General features: G+C 45.0%; 1 protein-coding gene across 1 annotated transcript in view; it reads left to right on the forward strand.

Moving 5' to 3' along the window:
- The first annotated feature begins 6,429 nt into the window (after positions 1-6,429).
- The window catches only part of NXN (nucleoredoxin), a 141,769-nt gene continuing 131,133 nt past the window's right edge, over positions 6,430-17,065 (forward strand). The window contains exon 1 of the mRNA XM_068531717.1: positions 6,430-6,919. Coding sequence (XP_068387818.1) covers positions 6,548-6,919 — 372 coding nt within the window. The 5' untranslated portion in view covers positions 6,430-6,547. The remainder of the gene's footprint in view (positions 6,920-17,065) is intronic.

Genomic DNA, 17,065 nt, shown 5'->3' on the forward strand with positions numbered 1-17,065 from the left:
AGTGTCATTTCTTTGATTTGTGCCTTGTCCTCAGTCAAGTGTAAATTGTTACAAAATATTTATTATTATTATTTCTTAATTCTTTTTGCCTTTGACCTATGATAGCCATGGTGACAACAGAGGTATCCTGTACTGTTTCCAGTGACAGATCCTTAGACTCTGATTCTGATGGGTGGTCTTAATGTTCTGGAGCAGATTTCTTCCACAGCATAATTGTTTGGAGGTTTTATTTACTCACCCAGACCCAACAATCCAGATTTGCTTACTATCTCTTCTGCTGTTGCTTTGACTTTGCTTATGAAAAGCTATATTGGAGATTTGGCCTATAGTCTGGCAGTCTGGTGGATGTTTAGGACCTATTTCAGACTCAGGTAATGAATCATACACTCTGGCTATATCTGCAGTAGGGTCACATTGATGACAAGTTTTGATCCTGAGATTTGCTCTGAAAAGTATTGGAGGCAAATAGGAATATGCATAATGTTTTTCTAGCACCTCACACTTCTGACTCAGAAAAGAGTTAAGAGGCTTCAAAAACTAGAGACCGGAGTCCTGCTTTGCTGAGGGATAAAATGAAATATAGAAAGAACTATGATGGTGAATTCCCAAGGTTACATATCAAGTTGGTGCCAGAAAGAGAAGCAGCACACTTCTGCTGTAACCAGTGAGGACAATGCCCCTCTTTCCCTTCCCTCATCTTGATCTTTGTCAAATCTCACTCCATATTTTGTTTCACTTACCTCTCTATCAAGCAATTTCCCTTATCAGTGGATCTGCCACCAAAGCCCAGCTTTTAAAAAAGGAAACGATAAAACAGATGCAAAAACTGTACTAGGGCATTAATCTACAGGTAAAATCTTTTTACAGGGAACTCCCAATTAAATGGAATACATTTTTTGTTTGAATCAATTTTGATTCACATTTTGTTGACTCAATTATTTCTTGAACTAAGTGGACTTGGAAAACTTTTATAATCAAAGTGTTCATTTTGTGCTAACAGCTTTGTTTTACTGGCATTTGAATTTGTGTGTGTGAGACATTCTGTCTCTTTTATTCTGAGATGTCCTGATTTACTTTAAATATTTCTTTCTCCATTTATAGCATCTTATCCTTGAATAAGTTCTTATTTGAAAATGCAAAAAGTACTTTCTTTTTGGACTAGATAATACCTTCCATGTTTTTCTCACATTTATTCCCAGTTCTTCAATTCCCTTCCCTAAGCAACCTGTTACTATTTCTTTTTCTTTTTCCTATTTTTTTTTTTTTTTTTTTGGCCGCACTGCGCGGCATGTGGGATCTTAGTTCCCTGACCAGGGATCAAACCCCCGCCCCCGGCATTGGAAGCGTAGAGTCTTAACCACCGGTGGACCGCCAGGGAAGTCCCCTGTTACTATTTCTTAAATGTCTTTCCAGATATATTTCCTCCATACATAAGCATTATATTTGTGTATACATATATATGTGTTTTTCTCCACTTAAAAATTTACAGGTGGTAGCTTAGTCTTTCCTACCTATTCTGCACCTTACTTTCTCTTGTGCTACATCTTAGAGATATTTCATATCAGTGCAAGAGATGGTTAATTTTATCTGTCAACTTGACTAGGCCACAGTGTGCCCAGGTATTTGGAGGCAGTATATTCCTCATTTGGGTGTGTTACTCTGGCCTGTTTACTGAGTGACCACAAAAGTTGCTGGTTTTGAGTGGGTCCCCGAACATGGGAAGACTCTGCAGAAGGTCCAGGCTGCTGTACAAGCTGCCCTGTCCCTTGGGCCATATGACCCATCAGATCCGATGGTGCTTGAGGTAGGTCACTGGCAGATAGGGATGCTATTTGGAGACTTTGGCGGCCCCTATAGGTGAGGCCTGCCATTCTCTGTGGATAACTACTCTCCTTTGGAGAAACAGTACGTGGCCTGCTACTGGATCTTCATAGAGGCTGAACACTTGGGCCACCATGCATCAGTTACCATGCTACCTGAGCCGTCCATCATGAACTGGGTGTTACCTGCCCCACCAAGCCATAAGGTTGGGTGTGCACAGGGACACTTCATCATCATATGGATGTGGAATATATGCGATTGGGCCCAAGCAGGCCCTGAAGGCACAAGTAAGTTACATGCTCATGGAATTCACTGGTTACCATGTTCCTCAACCATTCTGAAGCAGCTGGTTTGGTGGAACGGTAGTATAAGGTGCTGTTTCTCCCATAGCCAGGAGTCACGGGGCCAGGAATCGAGAGGTGGAAATGGGAGGGGCACCGATCACTATTACCCCTAGTGACCCACTAGCAAAATTTTTGCTTCTTGTTCCCACAACGTCATGCTCTGCTGGCCTACAGGTCTTAGTTCCAAAGGGAGGAGTGCTTCCACCAGGAGAAACAACAGTGATTCCATTGCACAGGAAGTTAAGACTGCCACCTGGCCACTTTGGGCATCTCATGCCTCTGAGTTAACAGGCAAAGAAGGGAGTTACTCTGTTGGGTGGAATGATTGATCCTGACCACCAAGGGGAAATTGGACCACTAGTCAACAGTGAAGGTAAGGAAGAGCGTATCTGCAATATGGGAGACCCCTTAGGGCATTTCTTAGTTATCATACCCTGTGATTAAGGTCAAAGGAAAACTACAGTAACCTAGTCCTGGCAGGACTACTAATGGCCTAGACCCTTCAGGAATGAGGGTTTGAGTCACTCCACCAGGTAAAGAACCATGACCAGCTAAGGTGCTTGCTGAAGTCAAAAGGAATACAAAAAAGGTAGTAGAAGAAGGTGGTTATAAATACCAGCTATGATCACATGATCAGTTGTAGAAATGAGGGCTATATTGTCATGAGTATTTCTTCCTTGTTATGAATATATGTGTGTGTGTTTGTATTTGGCGAACATCTTTGTTCCTTTTATCTCTTATTTCCTTATAATGTAACATAAAATGTATTGACTTTATATTGTAGTATGTAAGTATTGTTAATTTTACATCATTGTACTTAAGTTACGGGATATCAAGGTGAGTAAACATCCTCAACGACTTTACCGTCTCTTATGGGGATGGAGTCAGTGCATTTTTGCTTGTATACAGGATACTTGTATCATTTTAGGCAGGATTATGATCTGTTATTATTTTTATTTGGAGAGTAAGTATGGTTTAAGGAGATGCATATGGGTGCCAAGTTGACAAGGGGTAGACGTGTGATGTTTAATTTTATGTGTCAAATTGACTGGGGCACGGAGTACCCAGATATTTTTTAAAATATTTATTTATTTATTTGGTTGTGCCAGCTCTTAGTTGCGGCAGGCAGGCTCCTTAGTTGTGGCATGCAGGCTTCTTAGTTGCAGCTCACCTGGCTCCTTAGTTGTGGCACACGGGCTCCTTAGTTGTGGCATGCAAACTCTTAGTTGCGGCATGTGAACTCTTAGTTGTGGCATGCAGGCGGGATCTAGTTCCCTGACCAGGGATCGAACCCAGGCCCCCTGCATTGGGAACACGGAGTCTTAACCACTGTGCCACCAGGGAAGTCCCAAGTACCCAGATATTTGGTTAAACATTATTCTGGGTGTGTCTGTGAGGGTGTTTCTGGATGAGATTAACATGTAAAACAGTAGACTGAGTAAAGCAGATTGCCTTCCCAATGTGGGTGGGCCTCATCCAATCAGCTGAAGGCCTGGATAGAATAAAAAGTAATGGAGAATTCACTCTCTCTGCCTGTCTTAGAGCTGGGACATAGGTCTTCTCCTGCCTTTGGACTCAATACAGACTAGAACTTACACCATCAGCTCCCCTGATTTTCCGGTCTTTGGACTCAGACTGGAACTAACTATACCATCAGTTCTTCTGAGTCTCCAGCTTGCTGACTGCAGACCTTGGGACTTCTCAGCCTCCATAATCATGTGAACCAATTCCTTATAGCAAATGTCTCTCTGTATTGGTTCTCTTTCTCTGGAGAGCACAGACTGATACAGTGTACATAGAAATCTCCTTAATTCTTTTCAATGACTAGATTGTATCCCAAATGATGAATGTGCCATCCTTTAATCCTCCTCATTGATACATAGTTAGGCTCTTTCCAGTTTTCCAGTCTTTTTCTGATTTCACCAGTGTATCAATAACTATCTGTACACATACATCTTTGTGCACTTATGCTACTATAACTGAAGACCAAGGAATGTGATTTATGAATCTTAAAGGTGACAAATATGTATTTGTTCTGTGCATGTTTTGTATGACATCATGTGCCTTAGAATGCAGTTTCCCCAAAGGAAAACTGTAATGTGTATGTGCTATAAATGTCAGGTATGTTGTGGCTCCTTAACACATATTTTAAAACAATAATAATTTGCAGAATAGCAGGTCAATTCATGTAACATAACTAGCTAAATACCAGTTGGGACATTTTCTTTAAGTGGGTCTCTTGAACCGTGTATGCAGAGAGAGTGCTTTCCATAAGCCAAATGATGTTGGCTATTCTTTACAGGAAGCCCAGTGAGTCTCCTCAGGCTTCTTCTCATAACAAACACCCACTAGAACTATGATTTTGGAATCATTTCCATTGCAGATCCCCTCTTTCCACACCCCTTTAAAAGGCAGCTGCAGTATTTGGCATCTAACCAAGGCCTGCTGCACCAACAATTCTCTAAATTTTATTTATATTTCATGTGCGGTATGTTCAAACTCTCACTTTCCCAGGTGCCAGATGTTGGTTTGGACACACTCCAGTAGAAAGTGTTTTCCTGTCAAATAATAAAAGGAAAATGCTGAACATACCACCTCTTTATACAGACTTGCGTATAGTATACCAAAGTTAAGTACTCTAATAATGACTTCACTATTTCCCCAATTTGCAATCCCCCCTAATTCCCTCCTCACCTCCCTCCACACCAAATACTTTGTCCCTCGTCTTCCATAGGATGCTTATGGTTCTCTTCCATATCTTCAGTGTTCACTTGAAAACGTCAGGGTGTAGGAATCTATCTGTCTCACATGCTTTGGATGGGGCCTGATGTAACCCACCCACGGGTGTTTCAAATATGATTTGGATGAGAAAATAAAACACTTTAACCCACTTTCAGTATTTAAAAAGATATCTAACAACTTAATGTCTGCTATGTTAATAGCTTTTACATGTTTTCACTAAAAAGTGATGCTTTCCATGTGTTGGATAATAATACTGTCCCTGCAGTCGCACAGAATTTTGGCATGACACTAAAAATGAGCTTGGAATTCGCCTTTATCATAGGTTTCTTGCCTGCCTAAAGGCAATCCTCAGTCCAAAGATCCTACTTGTGAAATGAGCAGCAGTGTTAGGTGGATACTAAGAAAGTGGATATCATTTCAAGAGATTGCCAGTCCGCTCGTGGCGTCCACCTCCACCTCCACCTCTTTCACCGCTTTATGTGGTAACATTTCACTGAACTGAAAACTAGTACAATTCCATGTTCTATCCCAGAAAATTGGGAACCTTAAGCGTGAAGATTTATGTGTGTGCCAAAAGCTTGCAGTTATATTCTGAGGTTTAAATGAACTTTTGTAAAGCAGGCTATGATTTGTGTGTGTGTGTTTGCGTGTGTGGAAAGCCGCTATAAAATATAAACATTCTGCTTGGCTGCCAGTATCTCGTTTTCTTTTTCACCCTTTCCACTAGATGGCGGTAGATGCCCAAGAAATAACTTGCAAAGGGCTGGTGGAGGGCTGTGAGAGGGGCGTCCCATCCTTTCACTGGGCTGTTGGTAGCTGAGCTGACACACTGTTGTTCCTCTGTTGCGGGTGGACATGGTGTACATTTTATTTTTTCGACTGTGTGTGTGTCGGGGTGGGGAGGCCGGAAGACTTGCCACAGATCACCTGTTTAATCCAGGTTCTCTCTAAGCATAGGGTAGCGTCTTGCCAGCTGGGGAAAAAAAAAATCCCTAGAATTTTTCTCAACTATCAACAGATTTAATAGAAGCCACGGAACCGGTTCAGGAAAGCAGCCAGCTTCGATTTAGAGATGCCGTGGCATCTGGTCCCTATATTTGTGGAGATGGAAGAGAGCCAATCGCTGGTGAGGAATGGCCGCGGCGACCTGGGGACTGAAATCCCACAGTGAGACCTGCGATCAACCCACAAGTACTTATGGTGGATTCCCTCCCATGTGCCTAGCTAGATCAGAAGCTACACAAGAAATAAAAGAGGTGGCGTCCTCCAGTCCTCTTATAGTAGAGAACACAAAACATACAGAGAAGTAAGTGCCGAGCAAGACCTAGCCTGCTGAAGGTAACATTGTGTGAAAATGGAAAGTCCTCCGCCAGGGTTGTCTCCCGAGCACTTCGGCCACGCGGCGGGAGCCCGCGCCCCCTACGCCCTCTGCAGCAGCCAGTGCCTAGGCGGCTAGCACTGTTACAAAGGGGGCGTGGCGTGGGCGGGCCCCACGGGCGGGGCTTTCTTTTCCCCAGTGCCCGCCGCCGCCGCCGTCGCCGCCGCTGCCGCCGCCTCTACCCGCCGCGCGGACCGAGGGAGCGCGGTCGCCGCCGCCTGCCTGCCCGGGTGCCCGCGTGCCCGGGCAGCGGTGGGCCAGGATGTCGGGTTTCCTGGAGGAGCTGCTGGGCGAGAAGCTGGTGACGGGCGGCGGCGAGGAGGTGGACGTGCACTCGCTGGCTGCCCGCGGCATCTCGCTGCTCGGGCTCTACTTCGGCTGTAGCCTGAGCGCCCCCTGCGCGCAGCTCAGCGCCAGCCTGGCCGCCTTCTACGGCCGCCTGCGGGGGGACGCGGCGGCCGGGCCAGGGGCTGGGGCCGGCCCGGGGCCGGGGGCCGGGGCGGCGGCGGAACCCGAGCCGCGGCGCCGCCTGGAGATCGTCTTCGTGTCCTCGGACCAGGACCAGCGGCAGTGGCAGGACTTCGTGCGGGACATGCCGTGGTTGGCGCTGCCCTACAAGGAGAAGCACAGGAAGGTGAGCGGCGCCGGCCTCGTCGGCGGCGCCGGCCTCGTCGGCGTCCCCGGCCTGGGTGCGCAGCCCGCGAGTTCCCGGGAGCCGGGTCCTCGCTGCCCCCCCCGCCCCCCGGCGCCCCCTCCGACCCCTCCTCCGTCGTGTACGAGCTTCCCCTCCTGCCCCTCAGCGTCCCCTGCCTCTGCCCGCCTCCCCGTCCCGGGACCTCGCCGGCTAGCGGCTCCCGCGGCAACTACTCGGTGCCGGTGCCAGGCCGCGCCCGCTGGGGAAGTTTGAAACCCCCGGGACCCCGACTCGCGTCCTGGGGAGTCGAGAGCCCGGTTCCCCCATGGTGGGAAGCCTCGCGTAGGGGGTGGCTGCGCTCGGGGGTCGCGACTCGGTGACCCCCACCCCCAGGCAGAGGCGCGGGGAGGGGCCGCTTCCTTCCCTCAGCGCTAGACTCCCCGCGGATACCTGTGGTGGTGGGGGAGGGCGCTAGCCCCCTACCCATAATGCCTGAACCAGGAAGTTTCCTCTCTTTCCGAGAGAAATCGGCTTGCCTGGGGCTTCCTCCGGCTGTGGCCGGGGACCCGGAGGCCGAGGCCAGGCCGCCAGCCGCCCTTGTGGGGGGGGGGGGGTCGGCCGCTGACCGTGGCTTCGGGCGAGAAGGGAGCTCGCTCGTCTGCCTTCGCCTTCCCTCCGCCCCCCACCCCTACCCCGGGCTGAACTAGTGGCCCCCGGGGAGCTTTTCATTGTCTGGCTGTCCAGCCATCCTCCCTATATGCCTCTCGGGCACCGGACCAGACCCGTCGGTGCAGCTCTTAGTTACTTGGTTGGTGGGCCAGTGTTGCCTTGACATCGAATTAAATGCTGAACCGATCCCATAGGTGCAGATTGACCGGAAGAACGAGGATTGGGGGAAATTTATACCTCGCTGTCAACTTCTCATCTCCCGCCGCCCCCACCCCACCCCGTTTGCTGCTGAAATTAGCTTGGATTTTTGAGTGTGTCTGTTGGATGAAGATGTCTGTTTTAATAAAACGAATTCAGGAAATTTTGCCATGAATCGAAACAGAAAAAGTTTTGGAGCGCTTTTGCTTAATTAGTATGCCTGATGCAACGTGTGAATCCAGCCCCTTCCTTTCCGGAGGAAACTCTCATTTTATGGAGTGGACAGGAGAAGGGCTCTTCTGGGGGCGTTTAGGGCTGCCATGTGCTGCTTTAATGTGTACAGAATCTTGTTGAGAAGCATGATTTAAACTTAGTGAGAGTAAAAGGATTAGACTGTGACCCCATATGTCTCGAGTAAATCATCCATGGAAGCAGTGTAAGGTACAGACTTGGTATTTAAAATATGAAATACAGTTTAACAAATACAGTTTGTAAATTTAACATTGGAGAAACATGGGCTCACTAACCACACAGAGGCAAAACTTGGCGTTTTAACGACTTTTTAGGTGATCATGCCCATATTTGATTTATGTGGTGCCTGAATATGAATAGCCAGTCCTTTTTTGCTTTAAAACATGGGAATCCTTTGTTTTCCTTGGTGGTGGTTTTTATGATCCTTTTGGGGAGGAGTAATGTCTAGAAAGTGAATTATCAAGAAATATTTTCATTGTTATGTCCATTTTCTGTTGTAGACCAAAGTCCATGTAAAATAATGTCCTTATTGGGCAGTACAAATGAATTCTATCTTTTGCAGATACACAGTGATGGTAAAATGTTACAGACCTAAGGCGTATTGTTGTGTTTTCCTCCACAACAGGTGGGGGAAATAAATTTGCTGGATAGTAAAAATATGGGGCAAATTGAGATGTTTTGCAAATGCTTAAAGCTTTTTTTCCAAAAAGGAGAATATCTGATATGACATAGGCCGTGCCTAGTTCACTGCACTCTGGCCAGTCCTTTTGCATGAAAAAAAAGTGGTCTGTGGCTCCAGCCTGGACTTGCTAATTCCCCCAGGATGAGAGTCTGGATGACACAGGGCAGAACCTCATTTGAAAATACAGTTCAGATTGCTGGCCCGTGCCCAAACCATGGTGTGTTAGCATCTTAAAAATTTATTTTTGCTCAGAGCTTTTCTGACTCACACTCTACAGTTCACTTTGTTGTCTAAAACAAGTCCAGGGCTTCCCTGGTGGCGCAGTGGTTAAGAATCCGCCTGCCAATGCAGGGAACACGGGTTCGAGCCCTGGTGGGGGAATATCCCACATGCCAAGGAGCCCGTGCGCCACAACTCCTGAGCCTGCGCTCTAGAGCCCTGGAGCCACAACTACTGAAGCCCGCGCGCCTAGGGTCCGTGCTCTGCAACAAGAAAAGCCACCGCAATGAGAAGCCCGCGTACCTCAAAGAAGAGTAGCCCCCGCTCGCCACAACTAGAGAAAGCCCACGTGCAGCAAGGAAGACCCAACGCAGCCAAAAATAAATAAATTAAATAAATACGTTTATTAAAAAAATAAAACAAGTCCAGTTTTCGAGGAGGTAGTTTCTGCTCCTTGATGTTCATGAATAGGCAACTCAAGATTTGATCCTAGAAATATTCTTATTTGTGGTGATATACCAGGTAAAAGAACTTCAGCTGTGTTTCTTATGGAAAATATACTCTTGGAAATTACAACAGCTATGTACTCACTTTGGAAGAAATTATTTTCCCCCTTGAAACCAAAGAGATGTAAACCAAATTCCTTTTCTGTAACTCTGAGTTTTTGTCTCTCTTATTTGAAATTGGGGTGCTTAGGAATCTGTGATCTTGGGGTGCCAATTCTGTGATAACAGCAGTGAAAAACCCAGGGCACCCGCAGTTCAGGGTGCTCACTGGCTAGACAGCTTAGCTTCTTGTTGATGGATTCTGTCCATGTTGTTTCACCAACTATAAAAATAGCATTAAAGGAGAGAATTTTGTTTTTACACTGAAGGGAAACCAAAGTTCCAGATTACTAATTTTTTTAAGTTCTCATTAACATTTGTTCTTAAATCCATTGGTATACTTCCCACTGGGATAACAAAGGATATGGTTCTAATTAGTTATTGGCTGGCATTTCTCTAAAGAAAATTGAAAAATTATGGTAGGGAAAGAAAATGCAGTGTGGTATTTCTCTTTTTCTTCTTTTATTAATTTCCCCTTTATATAGTAAGAAAGTCTCAGGATGGCCGAGACTTTAAAACTGCGTTTTGCATGGCTCCTCTCACCTTGCTTGGAACTGTGAGAGAACACCAAATAACAGGATTCCAGCATCTTTTTAAAAAAAAATCTTTGTGGAAGGTTGTCCTGTTTCTACTTGCTTTAGTGGTTGGTACAAAAGTAATTGAAGCTTCACTTTTTGGCTTCTAAGCACACATAACGAGCTGTATAGAAATTGTAATTAGATGATAACAGAACTTTGAGTGCTTTTATAAGAGCCGTGTTGTCAGGAAACATATAATCCTGAAGTTAAGGCAGTTAGATTTGTTTTAATAAGTAGGTTTGTTTTTTGTTTTGTTTTGCCATTTTTCAGATTTCTGGAGAGAAAATGTGATGAATAGTTGGAAAGTGGTGAAGATTCGGACTTTTGGGATTTGATGTATCCCTTTAGACTAATATGGGTTACTTAGTTGTCAAAACTGGAGAGTTGATCTTTGGGATCTGCTTCAGCATCACAGAGGAAAGCACTGGTTTTGGTATTAGAGACACAGGGCTCAGCTTTGCCTGGGCTGGATGCCTGATGGAAAACATTTGGTCAGTGTGCGTGCCCTGACATCAAAGGATGCAGTACCACTGGTCTTTTTTTTTTATATATATATATATATATATATATATTTATTTATTTATTTATTTATTTTTCGCTGCGTTGGGTCTTCGTTGCCGCGCGTGGGCTTTCTCTAGTTGCGGTGAGCGGAGGCTACTCTTCGTTGCGGTGCGAGGGCTTCTCATTGCAGTGGCTTCTCTTGTTGCAGAGCCCGGGTTCTAGGCGTGAGGGCTTCAGTAGTTGTGGCTCGCGGGCTCTAGAGCACAGGCTCAGTAGTTGTGGCGCACGGGCTTAGTTGCTTTGCGGCATGTGGGATCTTCCCGGACCAAGGATCAAACCCATGTCCCCTGCACTGGCAGTTGGATTCTTAACCACTGCGCCACCAGGGAAGTTCAGTATTGCTGGTGTTGATCTGGACAGGTTTGGTGGGCTCTGGCGTGGTCCCAGAACTTCCTGCCCCACAGAAAGGGGACGAGAAAGTCAGAGCAGGAGAGCGGCAGAGTTAGGGCCTTTGGTCTAGCATCTCTGGTCCACTTGCTCCGGCCAGGGGAAGTGGTATCTTCCTGTACCCCGCCAGGGTTGTTTGCTCTGGGTGATTCTGGTTCAGATTAAATCAGAGGCTTGGCCTAGAATTCACCTGAATCACTTTGGCTCTTTGGATGGGGTGAGATTTGGTACCAACCCCGACAGTCTTACAGCTCTATCTCTCCCAGTGCTTTCTCCCTCAATCCAAATACCCTAGCCACTAAGAGAATGATTTCTACAACACTGACAAATGACTTTCGAGGTGGTAAAAGATGGCAAAAAGGCACCGCTTTGAATGTTGGCGTTTTCTGCCTTCCACATAAGGAGCCTGGACCAGCCAGGACAGGCTCCCTCTGTTGACTGTGTTTCCAGGACTTGGATCCATCTAATAAAAGACAACAGTCTGATTAAAGTAATAAGACCAATTTTCCTTGAGAGGCTTTTTCCTCATTCCATTATTTGTAATGTATTTTTTAATCTCATTTTTCTTCTCTGCATAATGAAGCTGTCTAGTGTAATGGCTGAAAATACAGACTCTTGTCCTTTAGATCCTGGCTCTGCCATTTATTAGCTGTGTGACCTTGTGCAAGTTATCCTATCTCTCTGTGTCTCAGGTTCCTCACCTATAAAATAGAGATGACAACAGCACCTGCCTTACAGCATTGTTGTAAAGACGACACAAGATAATATACACGTGCCTGGCATATAGTACGTGCTCAATAAGTGCTAGCAATTATTATTTGTTAATAAATGACCATGAACTTCAGTAATTCGTTTTATAGTGTGAGCCTTTGGAATATATCACATGACAGAATTCCAAAACTGTTATGAGGCGTATTTTTAACTTTTCAAACCAAATGACTTTTATAAGCATACAAGGAGATATGAGCAAGGAGTTGAAAGAATTGCCCTAGAAGAGCTTACAATGGAGGAGAAAGATCTAGAAAAATGAAACAAAAGCAAATGAATATAACAAACATCGTTCCTTAAGGTACTGATAGTACTGGTATTTACTGAGCTTCGTACTTACATCTGCCAGTGAAACTTGAGACAGCAAATCAGGGAAGCCAGGCATGATACAGGAGAACAGCTTTCAGATGATGGGGCACTCTTCTTGAGAGAGATTAATTACGTGCTTGGGGGATCGTTTTTGTGGTTTGCCAAAGCCATTAGGCGTGTCTTGTGCTGATCCTAGCTGCTCAAATCTGGGCGGCTTGGGGGTTGCAGGATCGCTGCTCTTTGGCGTGGGAAATGGACGGTGCCCGCTCTGGTCTCTGGAGCTGTAGAAGCCTCACCCCCGTAACACGGAGCCACCTCCCTTCCCAGCTCTGGAATGTTGTAGGATAGGTTTGTTCAGACCTGTCGCCATTTGCGGATTTAATACTTGTCGTCTAGTTAGCGGCTCAGGCCTGATGGACCAGCTGTCCACAGCTTTTGTTGATCCATTTGTCTCCTGATACGGGTTGGGATATGAACCCGAGCACAGAGGAAGGCAGTGGGTTTTGAGGTTAGGGTCATTGATTTCATTTACCCGTTTCCTCCGCCCCTACCCCCTTTTTATCACCGTTCCTTGTGGTTTGAGGCCTTGTTTTAATACCTGCGCAAATTGGAGAAAGAAGGCTTTGTGTTGTATACAGCTGGGGTGGGGGATGAACAAGTCCCTCAGTTGGGGGGATGGCCGGGGGCGGGGGTTCTTCTTTATTTACTGTTAGGACCTGGGACCCCAGGGTTCCAGCTTGCCCCATTCTGAACTAGTCTGGGCTCCTTACTGCACGATTTTGTTTCGGGGGAGAGTGTAAGCTTGGCATAGGATGTGTTCTTTTTTCATGTTCTGAATCCCCAGTGGTGCTCAGTGTTAACCACCGGGGTGTTTAGGTTTCTGTATTTCATTAATTTATCATTATACTTATTCAAAGGCACTCAAAGAAAAGAGCTATGAATTCAGAATCTTTTTGCTGATCCTGACTTTTACGAAGCTCTTGCACACTGTTGCTTTACATCTTACCATTATTTAAAAAGTGACTAAGAGTTCTTGAGTCTCAGGAGTCATCCTTGATTTTCTCCCACCCCTCACATCTAAAAGGCACTGAGGGATTTCCCTGGTGGCACAGTGGTTAAGAATCCGCCTGCCAATGTAGGGGACACAGGTTCGAGCCCTGGTCTGAGAAGATCCCACATGCCGCTGAGCAACTAAGCCCGTGCGCCACAGCTACTGAGCCTGCGCTCTGGAGCCCGTGAGCCACAACTCCTGAAGCCCACACACCTAGAGCCCATGGTCCACAACAAGAGAGGCGACTGCAATGAGAAGCCGGTGCACCGCAACAAAGAGTAGCCCCCGCTCGCCCCAACTAGAGAAAGCCCGTGCGCAGCAGTGAAGACCCAATGCAGCCAAAAATAAATAAATAAAATAAATAAATTTTAAAAAATAAAAAATAAAAAAATAAAAGGCACTGAGCCCTGTTGATCTCCTTAACAGTTCTCAACTCTGACCCTTTCTCTCCATTCCTACCATCCCTGCTTGAGTTCATATTTCATCTGGACCACAGCAGCCTCCTCCATGGGCTCTTTGCTACCAGTGCTGACCCCTGATTCTCAAGACTAGAGCTTCTCAAACTGTCTATAATCAAGGATCAGTTTCCTTTTGTTGTGTTAGTTTCCAGTCAGTCACACACCCATACGTGGCCCTGTTATACAGGACTACTGTACAGCTTGAACCACATACAACTCCCCACTGGATTGACAACACACAGACTGGTCTCTGTCCTGTTCCACAAGATGAGACCTTTGGTCACAAGCTTGGATGTTGCTGGAATGTTGAGCTGCTGTAAACAATTCTAGGTGCTCACTCTCCATTTCTGTACCTGCCCAGTCATGGACCAGTAACAAAGAACTGATGGATTACTTCTGGGCTACAGACCCACCTTGAGCAGTACTGCTCTGGACTGTTTCTGGAATGGAATGACAAGTTCAAAAATACAACTTTGATCTTGTCATTCTCCTGCTTAAGAATTTTTCAGTACTTCTTCATAGCCTCTGGGGTCAAGTCCAAACTCTAAAGCGTGGTCCCCTACTGTTCTCCTGCCTCTTCTCCCACCTGGGCAGTGTCCTCTTTCCTCCTACCTGGCTGAGTTTGGATCTTTCTAAAATCAGTCCTGGTTTCCCTGCTCTAAGAAGCTTTCCTGTCTCTTTCCTCTCTAGGTGGGATGCTTTTGTGAACATCCATAGATGGAGTACATAGATGTCTTAGCACTTAGCCTTTTGTGATTTTTTTTTTTTTTTTTTTTTTTTTTTTGGTCTTTTTCATTTGACTCTAAGCTCCTTGAAGACAGAAACCAGCCAAAGGGAGGGGAAGATGATCAGTGTTTTGGTGCTGACGGTCAGATAATATGGTCACAGAAAGCACGTTGTGTGAGTTGGAATGTGCACTTTCACTGGTACTTAGCTCGATTTTAACATTTAATATTAGAGTTGGACCCTAATTGAATTGTATAATTGTATATACCCACAGTATGTGGCTGTTTTTGTTTCTTTTTTTTTTTTTTAATCAGTCATCAATTTTATACACATCAGTGTATACATGTCAATCCCAATCGCCCAATTCTGTTTTTGTTTCTTAATAAGTGCTTTCAAGAGTACTTCCATGAGCAAGTGAATGTTTAACTCCATTGCCCTGTAATTCTGTGCTCAAAAATAGAAAAAGACTCGCCTCTCCATTTTTGAAACGTCAAAAATCTTAGTCAGTTAAAAGCTGCAGGCCTATCATTCCATGCTTTTATATTTCCTAAATAGTTTGTGTTTCTCTAGCATCTTTCTTCCAAGGAACTCAAACTGCATGCATATTATGTCTTCCAGCAACTAGTCATCAGTAGCTATTAAGCATTTTAGTTTTTCAAAGTATGTTTGAGTTGGAGAATTGATTCACAGGGAACCAATTATTAGATCAGGGTCTCAGTGTTGGAAGAAAGGGCTCAGCTGAACTCTCTTAAATTCAACTTGGTCCTTTCTGTTCAAGAAATTGCATCTTAAAAAATGTGCACATCAAACATTCTCCAGGGAAGAGGAGGGAGCCGAAACTTCTCTTTTCAACAAATCGCTTTCTGAGTGGATTCACTCTAGATAGACTCTGAAATAAGATAGAGATAGTTTAACCACTTAAAACATTTGCTGTTGCTGGGAAGACAGGAGAGCCAGAACGTCTTTTCTGTTGCTGCCTTTCCGTGGTGGTGGTTTCTAAGGGCCTTTTAATCATTTGGCTTTTTTTAGATCAGCCAGTGAAGTGTCCCCAACTCCCCTTCATCCTATGCAAAGCCTTGGGGCTGCTTTCGTGCTTTTATTCAGAGACAAAATTGAACTTCAGGTATCCTGCCGAGATCCTAGGACTAAATCAGTCCTCCCTTTTATGAGGTTTTCAGAAACTGCTGTTCTAACTTCCAGTGAAATCTCAAACATGTGCTTTCTGCTTTATGACAAGTAAGAAGTATAGTAATTGAAAGTTGCTTGAGTGCTGTTATTCTGTAGTGAAACCCTGTAATGGAAACTTTTGTTCTGTGGCATCTGTGATTAAATGCAAACATAAATTTTCTGCTGCTTGCTGGTCATATAACTCTTGGACCAGATATACAATGGATTTTTGTATGAACTACACCTCAGAAAACCCTTTTTAAAAAACAATTTAAGCTTAAAGTTCAGCATTCCTTTCTAGTACATCTATCACCCACTCCCCTTCAGATTATTTTGAGACCCCAGTTACAGGTAAATTCTAGTAATATTTCTACAGTTAATAATGCTTTTATCTTGGATCATTGTTGAGTAGTCATAAAATAGGGTGTGGTAAGTTTTGCTGTTCTAGGGATAGAATTTCCCTCTTTGTTTTCCTAGGAGAATTTTATCCAGATGAATCGGTTTTTTACAGTTTTTTATTTGTCTTTTTTGGTCAATATCCCTGGGATGAAAATCTGAATGGATTGAGTGTGCTTAAAATCAGAAGGTGCTGCCTTTTTTCCCCCTTGTACGTGATCAGGTCAAGACAGTTTTCTTTTGATCGTGGTGGTTCACAGCACAGCTGCCTCATCTGTTACTCATTTTTTAGGGTTTGATGTGAAATATAAAGATTGGGCAGAACAACGTGCAATAGGCAAAATCACAGTGTTGCCCTCTGAGCTCTGAATGGCAGTGGATGTGGGTCTGAGAGCAGCCTTTTTTCACCTTTGGGCACATGCTTGACTGCAACTTAGAAAAGTGTTTAAACCCACAGACCTTCAAAAATACCCCATTATAAACGGATGTTTAAAATCTGTTGCACAGTGCATAAGAGTATGGACTCTGGATCAAGTTTCCTGGATTTGAATCCTGTCTCTGTCACTCTCTAGCAATGTGACTGTGACACAAATTACCTAACTTGTGTGTCTCTTAAGTTTCTGGTCAGTAAAATGGAGATAATAGTATCTACTTTATAGGGTTGTATTGTTAAGGATTAAATGAGTTAATATTTGAAAATTGTTTAGAACAGTGCCTGGTACATAGTGTCACTGGAATGTGTACCCAGGTGCTTGGTTATGCCATTCCGTTTTTTTTTTAAAGATTTAATTTTTATTTATTTTTGGCTGCGTTGGGTCTTCGTCGCTACGCGCGGGCTTTCTCTAGTTGCGGCGAGTGGGGGCTACCCTTCGTTGCGGTGCGCGGGCTTCTCATTGAGGTGGCTTCTCTTGTTTCGGAGCACGGGCTCTAGGCACATGGGCTTCAGTAGTTGTGGTGCACGGGCTTAGTTGCTATGCGGCATGTGGGATCTTCCTGGCCCAGAGATCAAACCTGTGTCCCCTGCATTGGCAGGCGGATTCTTATCCACTACGTCACTAGGGAAGTCCCTCCATTTTAAAAAAAAAAATGATTTATTTAATTTAATTTATTTGGCTGCACC

This window comes from Eschrichtius robustus, chromosome 20 (assembly GCF_028021215.1).
Source record: "Eschrichtius robustus isolate mEscRob2 chromosome 20, mEscRob2.pri, whole genome shotgun sequence".
NCBI classification, from domain to species: Eukaryota; Metazoa; Chordata; class Mammalia; order Artiodactyla; family Eschrichtiidae; genus Eschrichtius; species Eschrichtius robustus.